Here is a 27,481-nt window from a genome sequence, read left to right on the forward strand (position 1 = left end):
TTTTGTGTAGTACTCGTACTGAAACGCTCGTGACGCTTCCGGTGATATTAACGTCTGCCATCTCACTAAATGAGGACATAAATACATGAACAACATCTCCAGAACTGCTCTGAGAGTCACTTCATGAGCATTTGACCATTTCATTTGAGTAAAACTATCCTCATATCATATAAACACAGGAATGTAAAGGTATTCATGGCAACCCGTCAAAATAAGAGTTTGGTTTACCTTGATACTGTGGCAGAAATATATTACTATTGTTCAGTAGAATGTACGTAATAGGTTACTACTACTACTAAAATTATTAAAACCCTTATTTTTAAGGAATAATCATACAATATTTCTTCAATGTTTTAATTGTAATATTAAATATAAAAAAATAAAATTAGTTTAATTTTCATTAATTAAAGGGGTCATATGATGCAATATAAATGTTTTCCTTTCTCTTTGAAGTGTTACAAGCTCTTGGTGCATAAAGAAGATCTGTAAAGTTGCAAAGACTAAAGTCTCAAATCCAAAGAGATATTCTTTATAAAAGTTAAGAGTCAACCACGCCTACCTAAAATGGCTCGTTCTAACACGCCCCCACATGTCTACGTCACGATGTGGGAAGATTTGCATAACGCCACCCAAATGTTCACGCAAAGAAAGGCGTAAATTTTATTCTCCCTGTAGTTTTGTTGCTGCCGCCATGTTGTGAAGACGCTGTGTGTTTCGTTATGAAAGCGAAACTACTTTGTTTGGCCTTCCAAAAGAGGACGATATCCGCTTCGTCATGCCTAGAGCTGATCTGTGCTGGTCACTGAGGAAATACATCAACTTCGCGCTGTGGATCGCCGGATCGGCTTTCACCGTGGACGAAGCAGAGTCCAGCCCGAGGTCGTCACGTGTTTACAACAAACCCGCCAGCCGCTCCTTCGTCGAATCCACCGGCCGCGCCGTTCTCAAGCCCACCGGCCGTCGCTCACTCTAGCCCACCGGCCACCGCTCACTCTAGCCCGCTGGCCGTTCCTCACTCAAGCCCACCGTGTGTGACGCTGTGCGTTTCGTTGTGAAAGCGAAACTACTTTGAGTAAATCACTCGCATATGCAACTAAATCTTCACTCTGGGCGACTAAATTATGTCTAATAAACTCGCATATGCAACTAAATCTTCACTCTGGGCGACTAAATTATGTCTAATATTAGCCAATTGCTAATAAATTCTCAGATTTTACTCACCAGTGTGTGAGTTGGAGGCTAAGTTTAAGTTTAGCTCAGATATATTTTCACTCGCCGAACACTCTCTGACTGAGCGCATCAGAGTTTCACTCTCCGCCAAGCGATCTGTGCTGATTTTCAGTTCATCTCAATGGATGTGCAACGCACCAGTATTTAACGTCCCGTAAACTCTAGTGTGAAGGCGCACGACTCGCCGTCGCTTTGTTTCACACACACGCAGCGAGAGAGGGAGAGAGAGAATTGACGCGCTACATGTAAACGATATTCTTTGTAAATCACTCATATTTCCCAATTATTTTCAACCCATTCACAAGACAGCTAATCCCCAATGTGGGAAAAAGCTGTCACAATTTTTCAAGCCACATTTCCATGGCTCTGCTGTTCTAATATCAGATGATAGCAAATATCCTGAAATCTCACCTTCATCTCACTTCTCCTCCCTAGAGAACAACTTAAGTAAAAAGCATCATAGTTTACCCCACTCTCCCCTACATGTAAACAGAACAAACAAGTTGGCCGGGAGGCAACTTTGTCACTGTAGTGTCGGTGGGGGTGGGGGGCTACTGGTTGAAGAGCAACTACATATGGTGCACACATCCTATTGAATTCCCGGTTTTTAATTACAGAAACCTGAAGGAAGACATTCAGGTCCACGTGAATGACTATTATCTGACAAGGACACGAAAACCACCCCGAAGACGCAACACACACCTGAAAGAGGATACCGATTGTGAGAATGTTGCTGAGTGACAGATCACAACCACATTCAACACTGGCACTCCATGGACTAGAAGGTGACAGAGAAGCAGTGGCTCTGAGTAATGGGCAACTGTCTGAGATGCTGGGGAAAAAAAGCGGGGTAGACTGGCACAAGGGGGAGGGGGGATAAAGGAGGGGTGTGAGCCAGCTTGTCATTTATCAGTATTTTTATCACACCGTGACTATTTCAAGAGGAGGGAGGTAGCAGCCAGTACACAAATAGCCACCAGCTGAACATCCCCCCATCAGTGAAGCGCTACGACGCTTCAGCCTCTGAGAGACTGGGACACCCGTGTCAAGCTCAAACTACAGGTGATCTGCTAGAAAACATGACTTTAAACTAAGGTCAAATGAGAAAATACGTGAGGACTAGTGAGACCAAAACAACTGAAGGATGACTATTCAAAAACGGAGTGTTTTGTAGGGAATATTACACAAGATTTTGCCGAGATTTTCTCCCATGGCCTTGCAGATCCTTCAGTATCTGGTTAGGTAAGTCTTGACAAACACATTGTGCATGAAGATCAACTAAAATTTCAAAATAAAAACACGCCTCCAATGACTCCCCAAACCATGCCTGACTGGAAATGCCAGTCCAGATTAACAGAGCCGTGGATCTCAAATCTTTGCCCAGAAACACAGAGCTACGACTCCTATTATTGCTTGAGTAAATTAAAAAAAGTCTTTATCTGACCTAAAAAAAAAAAAGGTTTACAAGGAGAGCAGACTGAGATGATTAAAAACCATTACACTACATCAGGCCAAACGGATTATAGTTGATTCCCTCAAACCACATTAAAAGTTCTTGAGGGAAAAATGCTGACCAACATTTTCAGCCTGCAAATCACGGTAAGACTGGGTATGGCTTGGCAAGAGACACATTTCAACAAACATTTCATCTCCACTATAAACAAGCCATACACTCCAACTGACTCCAAATCAGTCTCAAGAGATTTCAGCTGCAAGCTGCTTACTGTTGGTACAATTCTGCCAGTGAGTCACTGAAAGAGGATCAGTCTTTTTGGTTAAAACTGACCTCAGAAACAAGCTACCCAGCACCCACCATGATTAGTTTTAGAGAGAGCTATTAGGGTTTAGGCCAAACAAATGATCTCAAGATTTGAGCTCAGATCAAAACAGGCCACTTGCATCTCAAGTGTAATGTGTGATGAAATTCATCTAATGCACAGCATCAATTAAACCTCTATGAATACCTAACATTTTGAAAAATAAGCAGGAAAACTTATGTATAATTGGTGTACATCTAAAAACAGTAGTTTTAGTACTGACCCAACTTCATCCACAAATGTCTGACTTAGTAGTTATAGCCTAAATGCCAACCAACAACTACTAAGAGCATCTAAGTTTACACGCAAAATGTAAACTACATTATCGCACAGCTCTCTATATAAAGTTGGATATATATAAATCTACATATATCCAAGGTTATTTGCATACATACAATGCATTCAGCTAAAGCAATACATACATGTATAGAAAATCCCTGCTGCGCGTTTATATCACAAAATATAAACTATATTATCAAGATTTTCTATAACGCTACTTTAAAACAATGCGTATTGTAAAAAGTGCTACAAATAAAACTGACTTGACTTAAAAAGCAGAACAAGGCAACCACATCTATGTTGAATCTTCCCAACCGCTGAACTTTCTGAAAGGGTCCAGAAAGTAAACTGGAAAAATACATCTACTCAGACACTAACTAAAGAAATCAAGTAATATCTGGAATGAACTCATGACATCTCAAAACAAGCATTGTTAAAAACACACATCTCTTCTTTTAGTGGCAAAGAGGAAAACTATTAGTTAAGACTGTTGCGTTGTTTCCTGTTTGTACTGCAATACTATTATTATTACGTTTTTGCTATGAAAAACAAGCAACTAAAGAGGTTTTGTGCTGACAGGTAAACTAGAGAATCTAACTAAGCCATGATCTGACATGACCATTTAGGAAAACAAAGCTTGTTATACAAATTAAGGTGTAAACCAAACAAAACTTAACCAATACATGGGTGGAAGATATTCCTATTTTTGGGAAACAGATGGATTGGACTCACCTGGCCAGTGGAGTGGTCAACCAAGGGTAACAGTGGTGTCCTGGTCGACATCTTCTGAGGTTGGATTTGACGGTATATTTTCTGAAACTGAACGTGTTCACAGCTCTCACAATTCAATCAAAAGTGAAGTGTCCGAAGTCCAACTTGTTAAGAGCCTCCTGAGCTCGGTGTGAGTCCCCAAACCAGTACAGATTAACTGTTGTTAGCTTTTAAAAAATTCCCGTCATTAAGTCATAGTTTGTTTACTAGTTTCGGCAGGAACGTGAATTTTATTGAAAAATTTCGACGAACCCTATCGACGGGTGTCAACATTGAATGCCGACTTCCTATGTGATTTCCTACAGTTAAAGTGGTGATTTTTCGGGGAAATTATAGCATTAAAGAGGAGACAGATTAATCTGAACCCGTCAGCTGATGAAAAACAACAAAACTGGTCCCAGCACAAAGGTGTAAAATCGAGTCCGAGGACTCACAAGTTTTATTAGGCCGGGTGGCAAAAGGGTCCCCAAATTTAGCCGTAACTATCAATGTTCGGCTGTATACTGTTGTGCATCTGTAATGTCAGAAGTTAAGTCCGGGTTTCTTCTTCTCAAGCCTGAGGAAAGACACATGAAAGTTCCGCTTAGCGCGCACACACACACACACACACACACACACAAACTTTACAGCAAGTTATCGAGCTGCTCCTTCCAGTTAGCCAACTCAGCAGCGCTCAAATAAGCGTTACTCCGAGTAATGATCCGTCATACAGGTGTAAACATGTCCGTTTCAAAACCAAATCAAACACTCGATGTCGTCTCGAGGTAACAAACTAACGATCCAAGCACAAAATCATCGCGGAGATGCTCGTCTACTTACTGGCTCTCTGCACCTCTGAAAATCACATCTAACCTGCTAACGCGCGTTAGCTGGCCGGGTGGCTTCGAAAAAGTCGCTGATATTTTGACAGTATGATTGTAAGAATACGTCCTAACCGTAGCCCAGTTGTTAATGGCTGTAAATTGGTCGGTTCCAGTCGGTGGTACGCGACGAATTACATCTGTGAGCCGTGAAAAGCCATACAGTCGGGCGGTCACGACTGGTACCGCAGCAGCGCCCGGACGCCAATGTTATTTGCGTTCAAGAGAAATGTGAAACCAGGCTGTGGATCGACTTCCTTTGCCTCTCTCACATAGAGCTTTAAAATAAAAGTCTTTCATTCTCACCTCATTTTAAAATTAAAGTCTGATATGCATATTCAAAATGCAAAATAAGTATTTATTTTATATGTAATAACGTCTTAGTAAATCATTTATAGATTATTTAATGGTGATCAAATGTCTAATACCAGTAATTTTGACCTTGTATGTAAATTTTTTGTCCCCATGAGGAAAACATCATACAGAATAAAGTTTTTTTTTTTTAATCTTAAAATGCAGAAAGTTTTGTGTGAGCGGTAGGGTTGGGGTAAGGGGATAGAGTTTGTACAGTATAAAAAACATGACTTCTATGAAATGTCCCAATAAAACACGAAAACCCAATGTGTGTGTGTGTGTGTGTGTGTGAACTGTGAAATGTAAATTTGTACTTTAAGAATTCACATAATTATATCAAAACTTATGTGCATTCAGTAAATTTTCCTCATTAAAATGTTTTGCATACACATAAATGAACAGTGCTTTTGGAAAAATCTGTTAAAAATGATGTAGCTCACATAAAATGAAGACACCATTCAGATTTATTATACATGGGATGGGTTCCTTCATGGTGGTTGCCATATTTAGATCACTGAATAAATTAATAATGGATGCCAAATGCACTTGTGAATATATTATACCTGCAGTATACCTGTCAGTATAAAATCCTACTGTCATATGAGGCAGCAAAATGTAAACATGAAATGACTGCATCTTTACAGGGATGTATAAAAAAGACCTCTTTGGGATTACTGCCGAATTACAGATCATTCTCATTTGACACACAGAGATGGATGTGGTTATTTCCGTATCAGGAAAAAGTGAACTGAATGCCCTAAACAAATTTAACTGAAACAAAAAACTAAGACTTTTCATTACCAAACAGATAACACTTCAGGAAACCGGTAGCAGGTGAAGTTGTTCCAAACCTGTATGACTTTCTTCTTTGAAGAATGTGGCACAGTTGTCGGTAGTAGCTATTGACTTCCAACATTCTTCAAAATATCTTTTTTTATGTTCCATAGAACAAAGAAAATCATACAGGATTGGAACAATATGAGTGTGAGTAAATGGTGACAGAATTTTCATTTTTGGATGGACTATCCCTTTAACAATAATTGTAAACAAACTGCATAGTACTATAAAAGCTCCAAAGGAAGACAATGAAATCACACTATGTGCAAGCCAGATAAACAGTCTATGAAAAGGTTATGTGATCATTTAGCAGTGGCTGTCAGACTGTTATACTAAAGGTGACTGCAGATGCTGTTACCTGCATTGTCTGCAGATTGAAGTTGTTCCAAAAACTGATTGACTGGAATTGAAAGCTATTCATATATACCTTACATATTTTTGCCATGCATCTCTTTTATTTTTATTTATTTATTTTGTATTATTTTTTTTTGCTCATCTCTATGGCATACTTCTCAGTTTCTGATCTTGCCCTTTCATTGGGCTGTGAATGAAGGAATGAATACTTTGCTGCCATCTCTAGGCGTTTGGTAGAATAAAATCAAATAAGGTGTAAAGCAAAAGAATGCCCTTTTTTGTCAGTTTACCTTTTTTTTCTTTCTTTTTTTTTCTTTTTTGGGTGATCCCTTTAAGAGTCAACGTGAATTTGGCTTTAAAAATACGTTTTTGTCAATAAATAAATAAATAAATAGCAGCCAGGGGCCCCAGTGATCTGTTTGCGGTGTGGGTCCAGGGCCCTGAGTGATCAGTTTGCTCTTAAGCTGCAAATACTCTTTGCCATTTTGAAACTTCGAACTTCAAAGTTTATTTGAAAAACAGATTTTTTTTCCCCTTGACAAACTAGATATCGTCTAAAATAAATAGGGCTGGGTATCGTTCAAAATTTTTCGATATCGATACCGATACCGATACCTTGACTTCGATACCGGTTCCTGAACGATACTTTTTTCGATACCAATTTTATGAAATCAATTTTAACAAGATTACATTATCTAAAAAAAAAAATTTGGTTTTATTTTTCAGCTATACTGCATGTTTTGTACCAGCTACGTTATATAGGAAGCGTTTCGTGACATTTTTTTTTTTTTTAGCGTTTCGTCACATTTTGTTTGTCATTGGTCTAGGATGATGTCACCTGCACCGAAACCCCGCCCCTCACCCACCACATAGCGCGCTGTCTCATGCACACGCACAGTTCACAGAAGCGCACATTGCATTGCGCTGGCGTGTCCATTGTTGTTGTGTTAATTGTGTACACTTGTAAGGACAAACGCTTTGAGCAGTATGAGGAAAAACTGCCTGAATGTCATATACTGATGGGCATCACTGGATTTTTAAAGTGTAACCCGCACATTAAGGCAGACCATAGATAACTGCAGCTATGTAAATGTCTCGCGCACTGGATCGGAATTGTTGCGCGGAGAAACACAAGGATCTCATTTTTCACAAAACATGACGATACAGCGGACGTACAGCTTATAACGTAAGTCATTTTTTTCCTCCTTTTATTTTTGAGGCCTTTCATGTGCAATGATGTGTCTAAAGGATGCATAATGGCTACTTAATATTTTGTTTTCAACAAAATGTCGCCCGAGTTTTATTGCAGCTATTGTTTATTTTACAAATTATAGTTATAATAAAAATCTTCCCTTAGTTCACGTTTTAGATCTTGTCTATAAAGACAGGCACCAGGAATCTACGCAAAACGTTTGAATTGTAATGCAGATGCATTTGAAATAGAAGCAGCATAATTTCTCTTAGCACTCGCATTGAAATGGTAGTGAAACTGAGCTCAAATGGTGAAGAGACACTGGACTACAGTGGAAGCGCATCCGAAATCTCGTGACAGCATCAGCGTGGCCTAACAAGTGACAGTCAATACAGTTGCAAATTTGTGGCGGACGTTCTTGTTTTCGTTTTCAGTGACTAGTTTAGGCATAGATTATATTGTGCTTTTAATATTTTTTTCCTTTTGGTGAAACATCTATATAAGCGTTTGCTCAGACTTCGCATTAAGCGTAATTTTGCTTGGACAGTTGTTAAAACGTCAGAAACAAAGGCCTCCTAATTACTGCTGTGATTCCGCTTTCCAGTGAGAGAAACTGGAAATTCAGGGGCAATGAACGTAATGACGTGTGACGATGCGTGAAGTCATTCCACTGGATTTCACCTTCTTATCTTGTTAACTTTCACAATTTTTATAATGGTTTAAAACAATGCAGTCATTTCATTAAGTAAAGAGTTGAGCAGGCCCATGCATCTGTCGCAGACTGTTGACTTGAATGTAAAACATGCCTGGAAATTATTCATGGTAATAAGGTGAACTAGGAAAAAGAGGCTAGAAAATGATTTTCGTTCCCACGCCTGGGCACTACTTTTTAAATGCATTTTTGCATAGACAACAATGTTGCTCTCACAAACAGAAGGAGTATCTACCATGTCGATGTACGAACTCCAGAAGGCAAACGTTGGGTTTTCTGCACTTCTTCTTTTCACAAAGTCTACATATTTTGAACACATTTTGTCAAATTTTTCATCTGCACACAAAACATCCAAGGTTCTGTCCTGGAATGCACATTTGATTTCACTTATGACATCCAGTGCCCCATATATGGGAACGGGATTAAACGAAAAACGGCTTCACCTTGCGGCCTGTAAATTAAAGATAAATGCTTATTACATTAATGACGTAAATATATGAGGTCTATGAATATATGGCCTTCTGTGCAATGCTCTGTTCGTTATGACCTCACCAAATGGCCAAGAATTGGCTCATAAATAATAATTAGGTTAAACACATATAATGAAAATGTTTACTGTTTTGACAAGAAATAGTATATTTGACAAAACATTACACATTGATTCAAGTGACATTTACTTTGTTAAAATAATTCCTGCACTGACACTTTCTTTTCAAAGTATTTTGTAGGTAACTGGATAAATGACAAGCAGATGAATATTTAATATGACTTGTTTTGTGGTAACATTTCTGCTAAGAGTAGAGACTCTGTGCTTGAAATGACCTTAATATAGCTTTTAATGATAAATAAAAAAAATAAATTCCATCACCAGTTTGTCATTATAACATTAAAAATTACACTTCCGCAGTATTAGATCTGTGTTACATCCCTGTCGTAGACAATTTTATAAAGTGGTGGGGACAAAATCAGCCATGACCACGATGACCTTTTGTTCTTTCTTTCTTTTTTCTATCTTTCAGTAATGTATCAGATACAGTACTTGTTTGTTTTCATGGTTCAGTTATCATTTTGCTGCAACATTACTGTATTTACACAACCACACACCATTCTTTTGTGGTGATATGAATGAAACCTGATCATTGTTTGTAGTTGTTTTTGTGCTCAGCCGGTACCTGGGCTCATCGATGCTGATGCTGCACATTTCCTACACAAGCACATGCTGATGCCCGAGCCTGTGCTGCTGTTCCACTGCTGTGCATGATTCATTGCAAAAAAAAAAAACATTACACACGTGGTTTCTGTGTGATGAATACTGCTGATAAGGTGTTTAGTGTGTGAGGTAAAGTGATTGGAGTGATGTTGACTTGCAATATGACAAATCTGGGTCAATGTAACCACCCACCCCACTTCACTACCACAGGCTACAAAAGGCAAGACTGAAAAAAAGCAAAGAGGATGAGGATGCCATCACCAGGCTCTGTGCGTGAATGTATGCATGTGGAAATAAGAGCATGGTGTGCTGGCTCTGTCCTGGGTTCTGTGTGAGTGGGTGTTGTGTTGGGGTATATGTCTGAAGTGCTGTTGTGCATGCCCCCCCCCCCAAGGCGAGGTCAATGGGTGATCCAGCCATGTCGCATCCTGTAACTATTCTCTCTGAGCTGCTTTATATTCTCTTTTACACACACACACACACACACACATACATTTTTTTCTCTTTTCGTTTCTTTTTTCAGACTTTGGCACTTTATTCTTAAAGGAATAAAAATGAAAATCCTGCCATTATTTACTCATCTTCTTGTCATTCCAAACCCAAATTACTTACTTTTTTCTGTGGAACACAAACGGAACAATTGAAACCTGTTTTCCATGTTTGTTTCTATGCAGTGACACTGATGAGGGACTGAAGCTTTTATGTGTTATAAAGGATGCAGAAGCATTATAAAAGCGGTCAATCAATATAACTTGCACATATTCCAAGTCATTATCCAGGCTCCATTTTTGCAATACCTCGGAAAATACCAACACAAACGTTCTCCTTTTGTGTTCCACTGAAGAAAGAAAGGTGTATGGGTTTGGACGATGAATAATGGCTAGATGTTCATTTTTAACTGATCTATTCCTTTAACCTTCTCATGGTCTTTTCATTGACATTTCATAATGTCTAATACCAATGTTTCAAACGGTCATTATTTAGAATAATGAGCTGATCTGCTCTACTCTGTGGAGGGGTGATTAGTGCAGCCATCAGATTATATCTCTATTATTAGAAAAATTATAACATTATTCCATTTACATTTCATTACATGTTTGACTATAACAGATGTTTTTTTGTTATTTTTAATGTTTATTTTATACATTTGGTAGATATGAATCCCTGGAATTTATGTTAATAAATTGGTAATGGGTCAGAAGGTTTTTTCTGTTATATTAGGACTTCTCTTACTGACAAGTCTGTAACATACCCTTGTGCTGTTCTTTATTGTTTCACAGTGTTTAATTACAAGTAAGGTTGTGAATGACTAACAGAAGACTGTCTTCTGTGCTTAACTCATCACAATTTTGATGTAATTCTGTGTGCTGTGACTAATATTAACTGTACGTACAATATTCACATAATGAACTTCTATGTGCACATTTCAAAAATTGCATAAGTACCAAAATGAATGGGCACTATGATATTAATTTGTCTTTTTTCTTTCTGCATCCTAACCACACAGCTTTGCTCAGCCCCAGATGCCTCCGCTCCCTCTTGACGAGCGCATAGTGGTTATTCAGCGCCCCAAAAGTTTGGCCTTGCGCGTGGCCTCCCCACCAACCACATCACAGTCTTCCTCACACCGCCCAGCCACTCACAACGAGCCTCCACCCCACTTACCACAACCCCAACACCCATTACCCCGTTCCCATCCAGGTTCCAAGTACCTGTCTCTGGAATGCAAGCGCAGGCAATCATCCCATGTTCAAAGAGATAAAGGAGAACGAGGTGCTCCCTTTGAGGGCAGTGGCCACAATGCTAGCCATTGTCACAGCAATGGGACAGTAACTTTAGGTCCCAGACCTCACAAGCACACGCATACCATTGATATTAAAGTGTCTTTGGACAAAGGTGGAAGAGGAGGATCTTACATAGACAAAGGCCGCAGCAGTAGTCTTACCCGAAGTGGAAGCATCAAGGGGAACCGAACTAAACGGGTGTCCCTGCACTTGGATCCAGGGCAAGGTGAAAGGAAATGCAAAGGAAAGTCTTCCGAATCAGTGGAGAAGCACCAGAACCATCATCAGAGTCAAAACAGGACTCAGCACAGTAGCCATCATCCGAACCAACTCACAGTCTCTTCTGGAGGGATCTTAGAATTTGTACCAGCGCAGAGACAGCAGTCAAAATCCAAGCCAACAAGAGAGAGAGACTTGTCATCAAAGTCTTGCTCTGCAACTACCAGCTACCCGTTGCACAGTGGGAGGAACGTATCATCTGTAGGAAACAAAGAAAACTCCAAACTGGGACCCGGCCACCAACTGCCACATGCCCACAGCCTATCCCGTCACCACAGTTCAGCCCCATTACCCCATGCTGCCATCCTAAACCCTCACTACCCTGCTGTACCACCCTCACTCCCTTCCCGAGCCCCTTCCTCCTACCAGCACAGTCAACCCCGTCCCTCACACACTGGAGAACATCGGCCCCAAATTTTTCACGCATTGCCCCTCTCCCCTACTTCTTCCCAAGGAGGCTTCCCCAGTCCTGACCACACATGTACAATTGACTTTTCCCACCCCTGTGGCTGTTGGAGGTTGGTGCGTTGTAGAAGAGGTAGAGGTCACTCGTCTGGCTGCCACGGTCATAGTACAAGCCCATCCTCTTCATTTTCTCACGCCCAAGGAACAAGTGCTGCCAACGGAGGTGGCGGAACCATGGGATTGAAGACTTTAGGAGGGTGTCTGTCAACTGCTTCCACCACCAACACCTCCTCTTCCAACAGCACTGTCTCAGACTGTCGCACAGGGCTGCTCAGACCTTTGAGTTGTGCATCCTGTTCTGGAGAAGCTGGAGGTTTTGAGAGCCCTGCTGCTTTCCGTAAGAAACTGGTTGGGGGTTGTTTACCCTGTACTCCCCTATCCTCATCTGCACCTCTTCGAGCACTCCAGAGTTGCGTCAGTGGGTGCAATCCCAAAGCGAGCCAAACTGGCAGCTCCACATGCAGTTACTGCAGTAGTGACCCCATTGTAGTGACCTTTAACCCACACAGAGGGAATCCTCCCAACATGGGGCGTAATATTGGTGCACATACCATGGGAGGATACCAGCCTGATGATGACGGTTACAGTGTACGCACAATCTGGCCGGAGGAGCTAGCAAAGAAGATGACTCGCTCTAAAACCCAACCTATCCACCACAATACAGGTATTGGAATGGGCTCAGGGAGAACCTGCATGGGCCACAACCAGAATAGTGGCAATGGTGGCAATCCTGTAATCCTGGACTGCCGGAACCTTATGGAGTTCACTCGTTCCCAGTTGACAGATCAGGCAGGACGACGGAGGCTCCAGCAAGGCAAGATGGCAGTTTTGGACTTTATTGGATCAGGAAATAGTAGGGACCAGGGTAGAGATTCCCTCAAGCGGCTTTGGAACAAAGGAACTGATGCTTGCATGGGGGATGGCAACGGGTTTGATGATGAAGTGCTTCCACAATCCCCATCCCTTCACTCTCCGTCTCCAGATTCCCCTCCATCCTTCTCACCCCCACCCTCTGCTCCTAGCACACTTATTAAGCCCAAGCCCAAACCCAAACAGCGAGAGAGGGAGGGGGGACACACCTTACCGTCTACACAGTCGCTCCACTTGGTCCTCAACTCACTCAACAGAGAACAAGATGGGGAAAATGGACGAGGTAAAGATGCTAATGTGCAAGTACACAGCAGGTTGAGTGACATCTTTATAATGTGTTGTTTTTGACTGATCATTCAGAAAGATGAACATAATCTCTCCACATTGCCAGTCTGACTTGAATGTACTGACCTTGATTTCCTTTTCTCATCTTCCATTAGGCTGTAGGCCTTTCTGCGCTGATAGTATTCAAATTCAAATTATAGTTAATTCAATCTGTGGGGTGCATAATCCTTGTTAGCCTAGCTTCAGAAGATTGCCAGAGTTACATTACCCATCATGATGCTCTGGTAATGTAACTCAAGTTTTACTCCTTAAACCTTTTCTATCTTTAATTCTTTTTCTTAAATTTCAGACTGCTTTATCCTCTGTTTTATGTTTTACTGAAACTCGTTAAGTTTTGTCAAAGAACTAAAGGATTAAAGCTATTCTATGGTGGAAGAGTGATGAGACTTCAAACAGGAAAGATAAGGAGGAAGGATTAATATTAGTAAAATTTTGATTTTCTTACATAAGGCCTTGATGGCATCATACTCGGACAGGATTTTAACCCGTGTCATGTTTAATTGACTGAAGAGAATCCTATACCAGCACACCTTTCTTAGATGGTCACATAGAATGAACTATTTCAACATATAAGAAAACAAATGGAATCAATTGTTTTTATTTATTTGTTTATTTATTTATTTTTTGCCAGTGCACCTTTCCCTCCCCCTCTCCTCATCCCTCCCAGCGTCACTATCTGAGGAGAGTGTTATGACCCCAGATGTGGAGAATGCTGTGATTAGCCCCATCCTCCCTTTCCTTTTCCTGGGCAATGAGAGAGATGCACAGGATTTGGATCTACTGCTTTGTCTCAACATTGGTTTTGTGGTCAATGTCACAACCCATCTTCCCCTCTACCACCTGGACACAGGCTTGGTGCGTTACAAAAGGCTTCCAGCTACTGACAACAGCAAGCAGAACCTGCAACAGTATTTTGAAGAGGTTTTTGAGTTTATCGGTAAGAGACGTTGTCAACACTTTTGTAGTTTAAATATTTACAGACCCCATGAAATTTCTTGACAAGTGCAGTTCTGTCCTGTGAAGACTTATTTCTAATTGAATCGGAAAGTGTGGCTGGGGTATATCAAAGGGTTTGAGCCTTTCTTTTTTAAACGGCTAATAGCCTTATAGCCAATAACCTTTAGTGGTATACCATGATTTGCAACTTGCTGTCAGTTGCAGGTGGTATTATGGGGGCAGGACCTTCACAATACAGAGAGCATTTGATTGGACAACAGTTTGTGTAGTGCAGGATGAGTCATCAGTATTTTTGGTTTGTGTTTCTGGAAACAAATTTTTCAGCTTTACAGCTAATAGATATGGACTAAAAGCCAAAAAATCTCTTGCTTTTATGGGGTATTTAAAATCATCTTCTTGCCTTGTTATTTCTGTGAGTTTATTTTTAAAGTGCACATCAGTTTATGCTTCATTCTGTCTCAAAGCCAGTTTGAGTTTGTAGAACTGTAGGCATGTGACAATTTTTTGATGTGTACCACACCTTTTTTTGTTTCAGAGGAAGCTCACCAGTGTGGACGTGGTGTTCTTGTGCACTGCCAAGCAGGTGTGTCCCGCTCCGCTACTATAGTCATTGCTTACCTAATGAAGCACACCCTCATGACCATGACTGATGCCTATAAGTATGTGCGGGGCCGGCGGCCAATAGTCTCTCCCAACCTCAACTTCATGGGCCAGCTGCTAGAGTTTGAGAGAGACCTCAACTCTGGGGTAACACCTCGCATCCTCACCCCCAAACTGAGTGGCCTGGAAACACAAGTTTAAAAGGATGGTGCAAGAAAGAAAATTGTGAGAAAACGAGCGGGGAGAAGGAGATAAATAGAAGATGGAATTGGTGGAAAGAAATGGACGGGTAAAAAAAATAAGGATAAGAATAAAGTCGTTTAACAATAGCAAACAGTTGAAATTGAGGATTTCGAGAAAGAGATGACAGAATTATCTAGATGATGAAATCAGTCAAAAAGAAATAGAGGAAACAATCTTGGTCTATTTTAATTGAGGTACCTCCATTCTTTCTATTTCATACAAATAGCACTTATATGACAATTGGTAAATCAATGTTTGTGCTACCCACCCTGATACTCTGTTAATTATGTGCCAAGTTTAATTCAAAATAATAACCCAATTAACTTAAATTATTATTGTATTACTATTATCAAGCTTGGTTACATACAAAGGCTGTATAAAAGTATTTGGGGGTAGACAAATGCAATCAAAGAACTCTCTGGCTGTCAAACACAGAAAAAGATCCGATGTGTTGAGACTCTCAGAACTGTGACATGCATCACATTCGAGACCCAAGAGCTGTAGCAAACTTCAAACTCCTTTTCCACTGTGCACAGAACTTTTCTAGACAGATTATTTTTGATTTGGGAGATCATTTGAAGGCACTTTTGGGTTACTTTGCGTTAGCTGCCAACTATTTATAAATTTCTCCACTGACATGAAGATTCATTTTGCCTTTGAAGTTTTTTCGATACTGCTATTTTTGTTACTTGATTTTACATCTTGCATTCTTTATCTTAGTGTCTTTGTGTGGGAGGTGTGCAATAGTGTTGATTGGGAAGCGGAACTGATTTATTTTCACTTGGACACTGTTTCACTAATGGACATTTTTTTAATGGGACATGAACCAGCCATTCTAATGGCAGATATAATCCAAAAATCATCTTATGATATTGAACAGAGGGCAATTTGTATAAAGCACTGTGTAATGAAAAAAATGTGTTAAAAGCAAAAGTGGATAATAGACTATACAGTAAGTTTTTCTTTATTTTATCCAACTGACTATTTATTTTACTTTGAGCAGGCAGTGCAATGGCTTAAATTTACATGGATTTAATTTTACTTTTTGTGCTTTTTGTATGTTATGTTGCTGTCTTTGTGCTCCAAATGGTGTTAAGAAATGATGAGTAGAAAGATCTTGTGCAATTTAATTTTACATTTTAATAAGGAATATGTACACTGTTTATTACTGTGCAAAATTACTGTGACTGGAGCAGATTGGGCCAAGTCATCAACATGAATCTTACTCTTTAGTATAATTTGAATTTGAAATTCAGAATTGCACATCCAGGTGACGTAGATATTTATAGTTTATGCAAAATCAGCATGAAAGTTCCAAGGTGATAGTGTGCAGGTTGTTTTCTGTCATTTGCATTTCTATCATATTCAGTTCACTGCATAAGAAAAATGAACACACTTATCAGCTTTAATGCCTGCCCTGTTTTTAAACAGCCTGCCTAATTTGGCCATGATCAGATTTTAGTGCTCTCAGGACTGTAGTCAAACACTCTGGTTTTGTATTAGCAACCACGAAGTAAACCCAGAGCCCCTTCCTCCATTTAAATTCTTCCTTAATTTTCCTACCTTCCTTTTTCTTTCTGTATGTCCTCTAAGAGACTATGCATCATTGTGGGAATACATTTTGTGAAAAAAGACTTGGTTCACTCAGTTCACTGTGAAACATTCTTCTTCCTGCATATTGTCAAGTTCTCAGCCTTGGTCCTTGAAGCCGCCTCTCATCAGTCTTGACAAGCGAGGAGTTTGTCTGCTGTCTCTGAGCTCTTATCTGCCTCACTAAGCCATTGGGCCTTCACACACCACTGCTGAGTCTCCGTTAATGTGCTCTGCCCAGCAACGCGTGACAAAGTATATACTATTTTGCATTTCAGTTCAAATACTCTCCAGTTCAATCCCCCCGCCCCCCACTGTACCTAAAGTAAAGACATGTGAAGGTGTTTTCTTACACCTACAAGACCACAGAAATGCCCCCAAATTTTGACATCTGTCTGATTTATCTAAGACGACTGCTATGGATGACCAGTTCAGTGCCATTGCTGTGTTATTTTAGGGTCAGCTGCTGCTTGTATTTGTCATGCAGTGACACGCTGACTGTTTCTTTCTGTCTCTCTCTGCCGACTGTGTTTTTGTCTGACACTGTAGCTTGATTATTCCCAGAGGATACGATTAGGTAAGCAACACCTAATAAATAGGTCTCAATGAGGTGACAGAGCTCTGAGACAAATCTTAATCTAAAAAGCAGGATTGGGCAAAATTGGGATTTCAAGAATCCTCCATTTAGTTCATGAGTTTGAATTTGATTTGAATCGACCACATGCAACAGCATATTGAATTGAAATGGCGTGAAGAGGAATTCAAAGAAATTCAACACACAGTTACATGCCCCCATGTCTAGAATCCGTGAAACGTTGGATGTGTATGTACACACAATTCTGTACGCAATACTTTCAATACTAATTCCTTAAATTTAAATTTGAATTACAATTCTCATTTTTGCTACCTCAATTCAAATTCAGGAATTGAATTGGAATTTAAAAGGCAATGTTATGAATGCCACACAACCCTGCTAAACATGGACGCTGCTGAATAGCATTTAGCCTAACAATATGTATTTTTAAAACTTGAATTATTTCTACTTTAGAGTATAATTACTAAACAGATCCTTTGGTATCTGACAGTACCTTTTTCTTCCATTATTTCTTCGAATTCATCGTTTACCATTTTATTAAAACTGCCAGTTGCCACCCCCCAAGTCTGCATGAGTAAATGTATAAAGTGTGTTTTACGAGAAAATAAATGCCGGGGATGCCTTTTGGTACAATAACCGTCTTCCGAGTCAATGTAGCACCTATCAACGGAAAGAAATGGAAGCACTTGGAAGTTTTGTTATTGTTTGGATTTGTTTTGCTCTGTTATATCTGTTTAGTGTGCTTGTGTGTGTGGACGCGAGAAGTCAGTCTTTGTGTTTCCTGTGTGCTCGACATGTTGAGACATAAGAGTAAGGTGGGTGAATATCTCCTACCATTTTATCAAGAATCCCAGCCTCAGGCCTGTTAACTGTCCATCGGCACAACTCAAGCTTCACTGTAAGCTTGCATCTGTCAATGCCAATAGCCACTGCTATATGCCTCCTTTACCCTGGATTTTCTCTTCCAGGGATTGGGGGAAAATTTACCTCTTTGCACATTCAATCATAACTTTCACTGTAGAAAAAATATTGCGTAGGCCTACCAGAATCACCTGGCAACACTGAATGAATAGCGCTGGACATCATAGACCTGGTGAACTGCTATTGGCTGTCCACATGTTGAGTTATCTTATTGTATGAAAGCTGAATTTGTTTATAAAATGTGTGCAAAGCATTGAAACTGGATACTATATATGACCAGTATTTCCTGTGTTGAATAATCTTATATACAGTATATGGTTTGCACATAGAAATGAACTAAATGTAAAGTTTTGTGTAGAAAAAGAACATGTTGTAAATTTGTGAATTGATTCTTTCTGTGACTTTATTCATGTATGTAATGCTTGCTCTTTTTATTATTATTATTATTGTTGTTATTATCTAATTTTTGTGCCAAATGCTGAAATGAAGGTTGGCATATTGACTAAAAAGAATTGCCCTCCAGAAAAGAACATGTTTGAGCTGCTCAGTTATCAGTGTTTTACCTTCTTCCCCAGGCAATATGTTGTTGTCATACTCTGTTACTGTAACTTTACACTTTACCTGCAGATTTTCTTACCCACTAAACTGCTAAATTGCTCATTGAAGATGTTATATTTTCATATGTTGATTTTGTTTTGTTTGATCATGGCAATTTTATCAGTGACTCTTTGGATAGAGGTTTATAGCTATCCCTCAAAGGTTGTACTTTGATGTACTTTGAATGCATGTTGCTCTAAACTGACCTTCCGGTCTTCTCTCCCCTTCCTACTGACTCAGCCGTCTCCTGTGAGAATTCAGTGCCCACGCTGCTTCAGAGAGAAGACGGACAAGGCAGCCAGTGTTGGTTTGACCATATACTTGTGTCTACTTTGGTTTTATCACTGACAAATGATGGGGCTTCATCCTTTTCCTGTTTAAAACTTTACTGTGAGAGACTGTGATACTGTTGTGAAGCAAAAATGATTAAAAGTGTTAGGCTGATCCTTGCCGGTAATGACTATGAAAATAACAAACCTCTCTCTCAAAAAAAAGAAAAGAAGATTGGCTTGTAATAGAATTGTTCATTGATATTCTCGTAAAGCTAAAATGATTTGTTGAAATAAATTTTTTTTACAAATTGACAATGCCGTAGTGTTTCTTTTCATATGGCCTTTGACACAAAATACATATTGGTATCTTGCTGCATTAGTCTAGCTCTCCCAAAAGCAGGACCAGTTCATTCAGAACCAGAGATGTTGGGTTTGGAAATTATTGGTTGTTACAGTATAGTCAATGAGTTGTCAGATTACTGCTGTGTGGTGCTGCTCTCTCCAGGCGAGACCTCTCCAGTCTCGGTTTCCATTAGCTTTCAACGGCGTCCTCGTAGTGGTCTAATCTCAGTGTCAGTGAGAAAGTCAGAATGATAGAACAAAGCTAAAATGGTAGTGTGCCTGAGAGGGATGAGAAGAGAAACTGGGGCAAAGACTTTTAGAGTGTGTGTGGAATCATGTGCACATGTGAGAGGCCAGCATAAAAATGCTCAAAGCAACGCTGCTGATCCATGTCCCCAAAATCCCTCTATAATATTGGTGAAACTTGATGACTCAATTCTGCTGCCTAGTCTTGAGGGCATGACTGTTATGTGATTTAAGTGCATTTGAATTTACTTTAAGTTCTCTATTAGGATAACGGATAACTGCTTTCTCCCGTTTTTGAATTTGATTGGCTGAGTGGCATTCCAGGAGTGTTGATATAGGCCTGAAACATGAGGAATGATTAGTCAGCATACGTACTTACATTTGGTCCTGAACTGCATACCAACACATTTTGCAAAGCAACAACGTGCAAAATTGATCTCGCATCGCTAACAGCTAACATCCAAGTATGCCCAGTAGCCAAGCACCGGCGACTGCATTTACGTACTTGCATCCAGTGTTGGGGGTAACGCAATACAAGTAATGCGAGTTACGTAATCAGATTACTTTTCTCAGGTAACTAGTAAAGTAACGCATTACTTTTTAATTTACAAGAAAATGTATGAGTTGATTTTTCAAATAATTAAAGGCAGTTACTTTGTTTTCCCTTTTTTTGACTGATATCTTTCCTGTCCCCATGTTGAGAGAAATGTAGTGCAGAGGCGTTGTGTAAACGTATGCTGTGTAAACATGATGGTTTCTGTAGTTCTAGACTAAATGTGAACATGGATTTACTAATTTCACTTGTACAAAAACAGATTCATTATTCCTCTGAATTAATACAATCAGTGTAAACAGATTATTACGCAAACCTGCAATAATTAAATGTTGCCACAAAAATGTGTAAATGTTTATGTATTTAATCCCTTTTTGTTAACAAGTGTCTTTGTTGCTGACCTTCAATAATCTAATTCAACCATACTAATCAGCAAAAATGACTTAAGCATAAACGTAACATTTGTTTCTTGTTCTTTTCGTTGTGTGTGTGATTGAGAAGAAAGTGTTGAACTTATCCTATTCTTCATGCAATTCAGAATGGCAGCACAGCTGAAAGTTTTGTTTGAGCTTTTTGAATTTACATTTTCTTCAGACTGGGGATTATTCATTTCACTTTTGGTGTGAAAGGGCTTTTACATTTGCCAAAAATAAAACTTTTTATATTAAATAAACAAGCAAGCCCAGGCCATTTGAGAAAAAGTAACGCAAAAGTAATTACTTAAAAGTAACTAAGTAGTGCAGTTAGTTACTTTTTTAAAGGGAGTAACGCAATATTGTAATGCATTACTTCTAAAAGTAATTTTCCCCAACACTGTTTGCGACCAGTATGTTTCTTGCCATACAGTCCAAAAGACAGACTGTTTTAGTCAGTTTTGTTTTCCCTTTTTTTAACTGATATCTTTCCTGTCCCCATGTTGAGAGAAATGTAGTGCAGAGGCGTAGTGTAAACGTATGCTGTGTAAACATGATGGTTTCTGTAGTTCTAGACTAAATGTGAACATGGATTTACTAATTTCACTTGTACAAAAACAGATTCATTATTCCTCTGAATTAATACAATCAGTGTAAACAGATTATTACGCAAACCTGCAATAATTAAATGTTGCCACAAAAATGTGTAAATGTTTATGTATTTAATCCCTTTTTGTTAACAAGTGTCTTTGTTGCTGACCTTCAATAATCTAATTCAACCATACTAATCAGCAAAAATGACTTAAGCATAAACGTAACATTTGTTTCTTGTTCTTTTCGTTGTGTGTGTGATTGAGAAGAAAGTGTTGAACTTATCCTATTCTTCATGCAATTCAGAATGGCAGCACAGCTGAAAGTTTTGTTTGAGCTTTTTGAATTTACATTTTCTTCAGACTGGGGATTATTCATTTCACTTTTGGTGTGAAAGGGCTTTTACATTTGCCAAAAATAAAACTTTTTATATTAAATAAACAAGCAAGCCCAGGCCATTTGAGAAAAAGTAACGCAAAAGTAATTACTTAAAAGTAACTAAGTAGTGCAGTTAGTTACTTTTTTTAAGGGAGTAACGCAATATTGTAATGCATTACTTCTAAAAGTAATTTTCCCCAACACTGTTTGCGACCAGTATGTTTCTTGCCATACAGTCCAAAAGACAGACTGTTTTAGTCAGTTCATTGAATCGTTCGCAGCTGTTTCACACATCAAAGTAATAATGGGACACTTAAGACAGAAAACAAAAAGAGCACTGCATTATAATCCACTGTAATCCAATCCTGGTTTATAATCCACTGTAAAAAACAAAATTTGCAAATGTCTCCTATAACTTATCAACTTGAGAATAAGGCAATGACCAGTTATATACATAACATTATCAAATGTATCAAACGTTGGAGACTATTTTTAATTGGAGCCTTGTACCCCAGAATTGATGAAAAGCTCAGAAAATCCCACCACCACACCAAATGGGGTGTTGTTCTGAATAACAGCAGGACTGTGATTACCTGTCACCATGTGGCTATGGCCCAATCACAGCCGTGATGATAATTAGACCAACAACAAACATCTTACTCAAATTTCGAATAATTTTATATTTTATATAATTACATATACTATGCATTGCCAAAATGGCTTAGACATTTATCTACTGATTACTTTGAACATATAAAAGAAGCATCCAGTGTTTGTGTTTTGAGGCACATTTCACTATATCTCTGGAGTCATCAAACATGTTGCCCAGCAACACTTTTTTTTTTAGGTGCAAGGGAAGCATCACTGATAAAAAAAAAAAACACATTATGAGCTCAATGGTGCTGATGAAATTGACATATCTCAATCTGCGCTTTATACAAATATCAGAAGGCTTGTGGGTATAAAACAGGGATTATGCAAAAGGCTTTACATGTAATATAGGTAGGTGTGGCTTATGTGCCTCCTCAAATCACATGTGGCAGGCAAATGTTCTTATTTAGTACCTGCACCTGTGAAGAGGTTGAGAAGCAATCCTGCTCTATGGTTTAATTTCAACACTGTACTGACATTACCAGGACATAATGTTTGCACAAGAAAAGGTCAATTTAATATTTACAAATTCTTGGAAAACACGACAATCAGCATGAAAAAACACTGGGGACATCTGAGGACTTGTGAAGAAAGGATGGGGACTGCATGGGGAGAAAATTCTAGATAACTGTCAGGCATTTGCTAAAACCATCAGCTCAACTGAACATCTAATCTGAAGGTATTGTGAATGATTTCTCTGCAGTATTACAGAAGAATTTGTAAGATATATTAATATTTGTAAGATAGATGATATTTCAGTTATATCAGAGTATTATATATGTCAGTTCAGCTAAAATCTGAACATGTTCTTAGAAATTCGACTTTTTTAATGTAGTTAATTGGTTCTTATTTTTTATGTATTTAATTATTGAGTAAATTTATCATGCACTGGTACTGAGTATGTCTGAAAAATGATGAAATAACATGAAATCCTGAAATGTTGCAGGAAGTTATTTTCTCTGAAATATTTTTCCTAGTGAGAAAAAAAAAAAAATATATATATATATATATAATTATATGCCATTTATTTTTTCCATCCCAGATTAGTGTGCTTCGGTTGCCCGATGGAAAATAAATGAAACAGTGCTGTAAGCAAGGCATTTCCATATGCAGAGTAAATGTTGTGATCCTAAAATACATGATGTAAATATTATGGGCGGTAGGATGCTGTGGACGTTGCCCAGTCAGGTGCACATAACAAGTCTCATGAGGCAAAACCATGGAGACACAATTCTTCAGAGACTTCCTCCTAGTGGCAGAAGCCCTAGTATTTCCCTCTAATAAAAACAGCTTGGCCTTTCTGAGATTTCTCACCACTCACTGAACTCTGCTGTAATTCACAGAAATTTACACTGACTCATAATGTATTGTTCCTCTCAATGTCTTTCATTTTCTTCCAGTCCATGGCACGCTCCAGATGCAATGGAAAGATCCTATGTCTGTGTCTCTTGCCTTGTGTGATGGTAAGTCACCTGTTGGTGTACATCATGGTGACCATTTTTGTAGCCGTCTCCTACTCCCCTCCTCTACCGCAGCTGCCCCTCCATTTCATTGCCACCGGAGCCTCTGCAAACTCGGGAGCTCTTGCATCCCATCCAGTTAGGCCCTTCTGGAATCTCAGAATAGAGGATGGGGCACTATGGAACCGCCTCCAGCACATTTGGGACAGAGAGCACAACCCCATATTGAGAGTTAATGGCACGAGGTCCAAAGGTCCAAGCCTTGATGTGATACATCTGCAAGAGACGGGAAAAACTAGTGCCTGTGAACAAGATGAGGCTTGGGCGTATCACCTGCCTGACTTTAGCACCCTTCCTGATCAAATGAAGGATTTTGTCCTGTCCATGCACTGCAGGCATCACGCTATCCTCATGGACCAACCCAACCTGTGTGCCGGGCAGGATTCTAAAACACCGTTCCTTCTGATGGCAATCAAGTCGCAAGTCGGCAACTTTGAGAACAGGCAGGCCATCCGAGAGACATGGGGAAGGAGAGGTCAAATCCGAGGGGACGGTGGAGGCAGAAGCTGGTTCGTACGCACCATCTTCTTGCTTGCGAGGCAGGACACAGAGACAGGGCCTCATCCAGACCTAAGCTCCTTATTGAAGTTGGAGAGCAGCACCCATAGGGACATCCTCCTGTGGGACTTCAAAGACACTTTCTTCAACCTCACCCTAAAGGATGTACTTTTCTGGGACTGGCTTTCAAAGCACTGTTCTCATGTCCACTTCATTTTCAAGGGAGATGATGATGTGTTTGTTAGGACTAAGGCTATGCTGGACTACTTAAACCATGTTGGAGTACAAAAGGCGCATGGAAATAAAACGAAAGAACGGGGCAATTTTGTTGTGGGGGATGTTATTGCCAATGCTTGGCCCAATCGGCAACCTGATACTAAATATTACATACCCGAAAGCTTCTATAAAGGAACGTATCCGGCCTACGCAGGAGGTGGAGGGGTGGTTTACACTGGTGCTTTGGCCTTACGTCTGCGGGAGGTCTCTCCTTGGGTCAGCTTGTTTCCTATTGACGATGTTTACTTAGGAATGTGCCTTCACAGGCTCGGGGTGTCCCCCACTCATCATCCCGGTTTTCTTACCTTTGACCTTCCAGAGGACCTGCGGGAGAAGTCGTGTGCATATCATAATGTTCTCCTAGTCCATAAACGCACCCCAAAAGAAATGTTAACCCTGTGGAAGGAGCTACAGGTTCCTCCTCAGGAGTGCTAGTGTACACTTGTTCATGAACTCAAAATAAGGTAAATGATGCCGCGGTGACTCGGACTGAAAGTTATTTTCATTTTTACCACAAGGTATTTTGCCAGTTGGGCATGTTAATTTGCATAAAAGGCCTTAATTTTTCTGTGATGTTGGGCTGTGCTCAGGGTTATGTGTGCAGTGGTTATTATAAGGAGATCAAATTAGGATGGCAAGACAGTAGACAAGCTAAAAATAGCATGCAACATGGTTGACTTGATAGGGTTCTTGGTATAATGGTTCTGGTTCTATGGGAATAAGCATGTGAAAGAATATCTAGTGGACAATTGTAGAGTCTCATGATGTTGTTGTTGTTGTTGTTTTAAGGGATTTAAAAGTTTGTGGCCCAAATACCAGGAGTTATCTCATAATGGAGTGAATCAAAAAATTGTCATCAACATAATTCAGCGTTGTATTAATAAGCTCCTGTTTCAGAAAACAAAAGCTTTACTATTCTACCTGAAGCGTTTGAGAGAGTTTGTAGAACTTCCTGTTATTGCACACAATATTTTTACACTTGGAATGTACATGCTTTTTCTGCTCTGTGTCATTGCCACATGTGTCATTTTCTCTCGTTAGCGTAAGAATTGCTGATGTGAAAACGGCTGGACAAAAAATTATTCAAGAGTATCTGGATTCCATTTTGGAGATCGTGGTGTACAAGTGCTTCTCAGCAAAATGATCTGGATGCCGCAAAACCCCATAGACATTGTCATCTGATTTTGGCCTTGTGGGCATAATTATAGCCTGGTGTTGTTTTTATACGTTGTTTTTACACCAACATAATTATATGTTGGTGGCTTAATCTGAATTACAACAACAAAACATAATAATGTAAAATAATGAATGACAGTAATGAACAATGTATGATTAATTTGATCACTTATACAACTGAATTAAATAACTTATTTAAATGTTTGTGCATTAATCTGTTTCATGAGATTTAATGTTAACAGCAGTTTATGAACTCAGAGTTTCATTGTTTCACTTATTTTAATCTCTGTTTTCACTTGCATCTCTGTCAGTCTATGTTTACTATTAATAGTGGAAATATTTTGACTTTTATTTTCACTTACTTCACTTTCGTCCTCCAAATTTATGTCAGTAATCATGCCAAATGAAGCTTGTATTTTCTTAATTATGTTATGCAAAATCAGATTTTGAAATTAAAGCTATTAACCACTCTTACTTCAACTGGTGGTGTTTTTAATTTCACCAAAGCAAAAAAAAAAAAAATTGGATTGCTTATAATCTTAATATTCGGGCTGCACGATTGACAAAAATCATAATTGTCGATTATTCCCTTGAAATTGTAATTACGATTATCACAATTTACATTGAATGATGTTTATACCATTGTTTGATGCATGCGCATGCCATATTTTTATATGAAAATAAACAAGCTGAAAACACTCTGACTGAAAAACCTTTAGTGCTTTTCTATATTAAGCCTCAAATGTCAAATAGGCTATATCGGATTGGTTTCTTCATTAAATTATAAAAAAAGTAAAAATATGAATGGTATTATAATGTTATACTAAAACTAAAACAATGGAAAAACCCTTAAGATAACATGTAGAAAGAAAAAAACATATCTTAAGCGTGCAGAATAACATAAGCCTTTGAACGATTACGTAATTGTGGCATCCATAATTGTAATCGTGATTAGAAATTCGATTAATTGTGCAGCCCTACTTAATATATAATCATTATACTTACAGCAGTTATATAATTTGTTTGAATTGTAGTTTTAATTGTACTTCTTTGCATAGCCTCCAAATTATGATGCAGCCTTTAGCAACACTGTAAAACAAAAAAACAAAAAATTAAGTTGATCTTTAGAGATTTTTAGTTGAGTTTTTAACTTTTTTAAAAAAAATTTTATCTGTATAAATTTTTTATTATAAATGTTCATATCTCCTTCTTTGGAACATATCTGTTTTCCAGAAAAGGGTTGTATTTTTGTTTTGTATCTTTCTAGGGAGTTTCTCTTCACCTCAACTGATATTTTCTGTAAAGTTATTTATTGCTATTTAAGAATATTAATTGTGAAAAAAAAGTGCTATACAAAAATATTTGAACTGAACTGAAAATGTTTCTAACTTCACGTTCATACATCTAACATTTATAAAAAATTATTTTCCAGGTACTATTTTACAAATATTTTACAATGACAATATAAAAGCCAGTAATTAATTTAGCAAACTAATACATTTAAAGGGTTAGTTCACCCAAAAATGAAAATTAGCCTGTGTTTTACTCACCCTCGAAGCATCCTAGGTGTATGTGACTTTCTTCTTTCAGACGAATCCAATCGGAGTTATATTAAAAATTGTCCTGGCCCCTCCAAGCCTTTCAATGGGGGTAAGCGGGTGTTTGTTGTCAACAGTTCAGAAGACGTGAAATAAAGTGCGCGC

The 27,481-nt window shown here is 38.9% G+C and overlaps 3 protein-coding genes across 10 annotated transcripts in view; 2 read left to right on the top strand and 1 right to left on the bottom strand.

Annotated features, from left to right (window-relative positions):
- LOC107715377 (serine/threonine-protein kinase MARK2-like) overlaps positions 1-5,203 on the bottom strand; it is a 41,297-nt gene extending 36,094 nt beyond the window's left edge. For 5 of the 7 annotated variants that reach the window (XM_016521511.1, XM_016521510.1, XM_016521509.1 and 2 more), the window contains exons 1-2: positions 4,917-5,203; positions 4,059-4,653 (exon numbers count right to left, since the gene is read on the bottom strand). In XM_016521511.1, the coding sequence (XP_016376997.1) occupies positions 4,059-4,109 (51 nt within the window). In that variant the 5' untranslated portion in view covers positions 4,110-4,653; positions 4,917-5,203. The other 2 variants (XM_016521505.1, XM_016521504.1) reach the window with 2 other exon arrangements.
- Positions 5,204-7,439: 2,236 nt separating this feature from the next.
- LOC107715380 (uncharacterized) lies at positions 7,440-17,944 on the top strand. Of its 2 annotated transcripts, XM_016521514.1 has the most exons (5): positions 7,440-7,688; positions 9,827-9,885; positions 11,124-13,297; positions 13,991-14,296; positions 14,852-17,944. In XM_016521514.1, exons 3-5 carry the CDS (start codon positions 11,140-11,142, stop codon positions 15,115-15,117), a joined length of 2,730 nt encoding a protein of 909 aa, XP_016377000.1. In that variant the 5' UTR covers positions 7,440-7,688; positions 9,827-9,885; positions 11,124-11,139; the 3' UTR covers positions 15,118-17,944. The 2 variants fall into 2 exon arrangements, with proteins under 2 accessions (XP_016377000.1, XP_016376999.1); XM_016521513.1 differs by lacking the exon at positions 9,827-9,885.
- Positions 17,945-23,711: 5,767 nt separating this feature from the next.
- LOC107715381 (N-acetyllactosaminide beta-1,3-N-acetylglucosaminyltransferase 2-like) lies at positions 23,712-25,037 on the top strand. The gene has a single exon (XM_016521515.1). The coding sequence runs from the start codon at positions 23,712-23,714 to the stop codon at positions 25,035-25,037; it is 1,326 nt and encodes a 441-aa protein (XP_016377001.1).
- Positions 25,038-27,481: the final 2,444 nt, after the last annotated feature.

This window comes from Sinocyclocheilus rhinocerous, unplaced genomic scaffold (assembly GCF_001515625.1).
Source record: "Sinocyclocheilus rhinocerous isolate Xijiao unplaced genomic scaffold, SAMN03320098_v1.1 scaffold299, whole genome shotgun sequence".
In the NCBI taxonomy this organism is placed as follows: Eukaryota; Metazoa; Chordata; class Actinopteri; order Cypriniformes; family Cyprinidae; genus Sinocyclocheilus; species Sinocyclocheilus rhinocerous.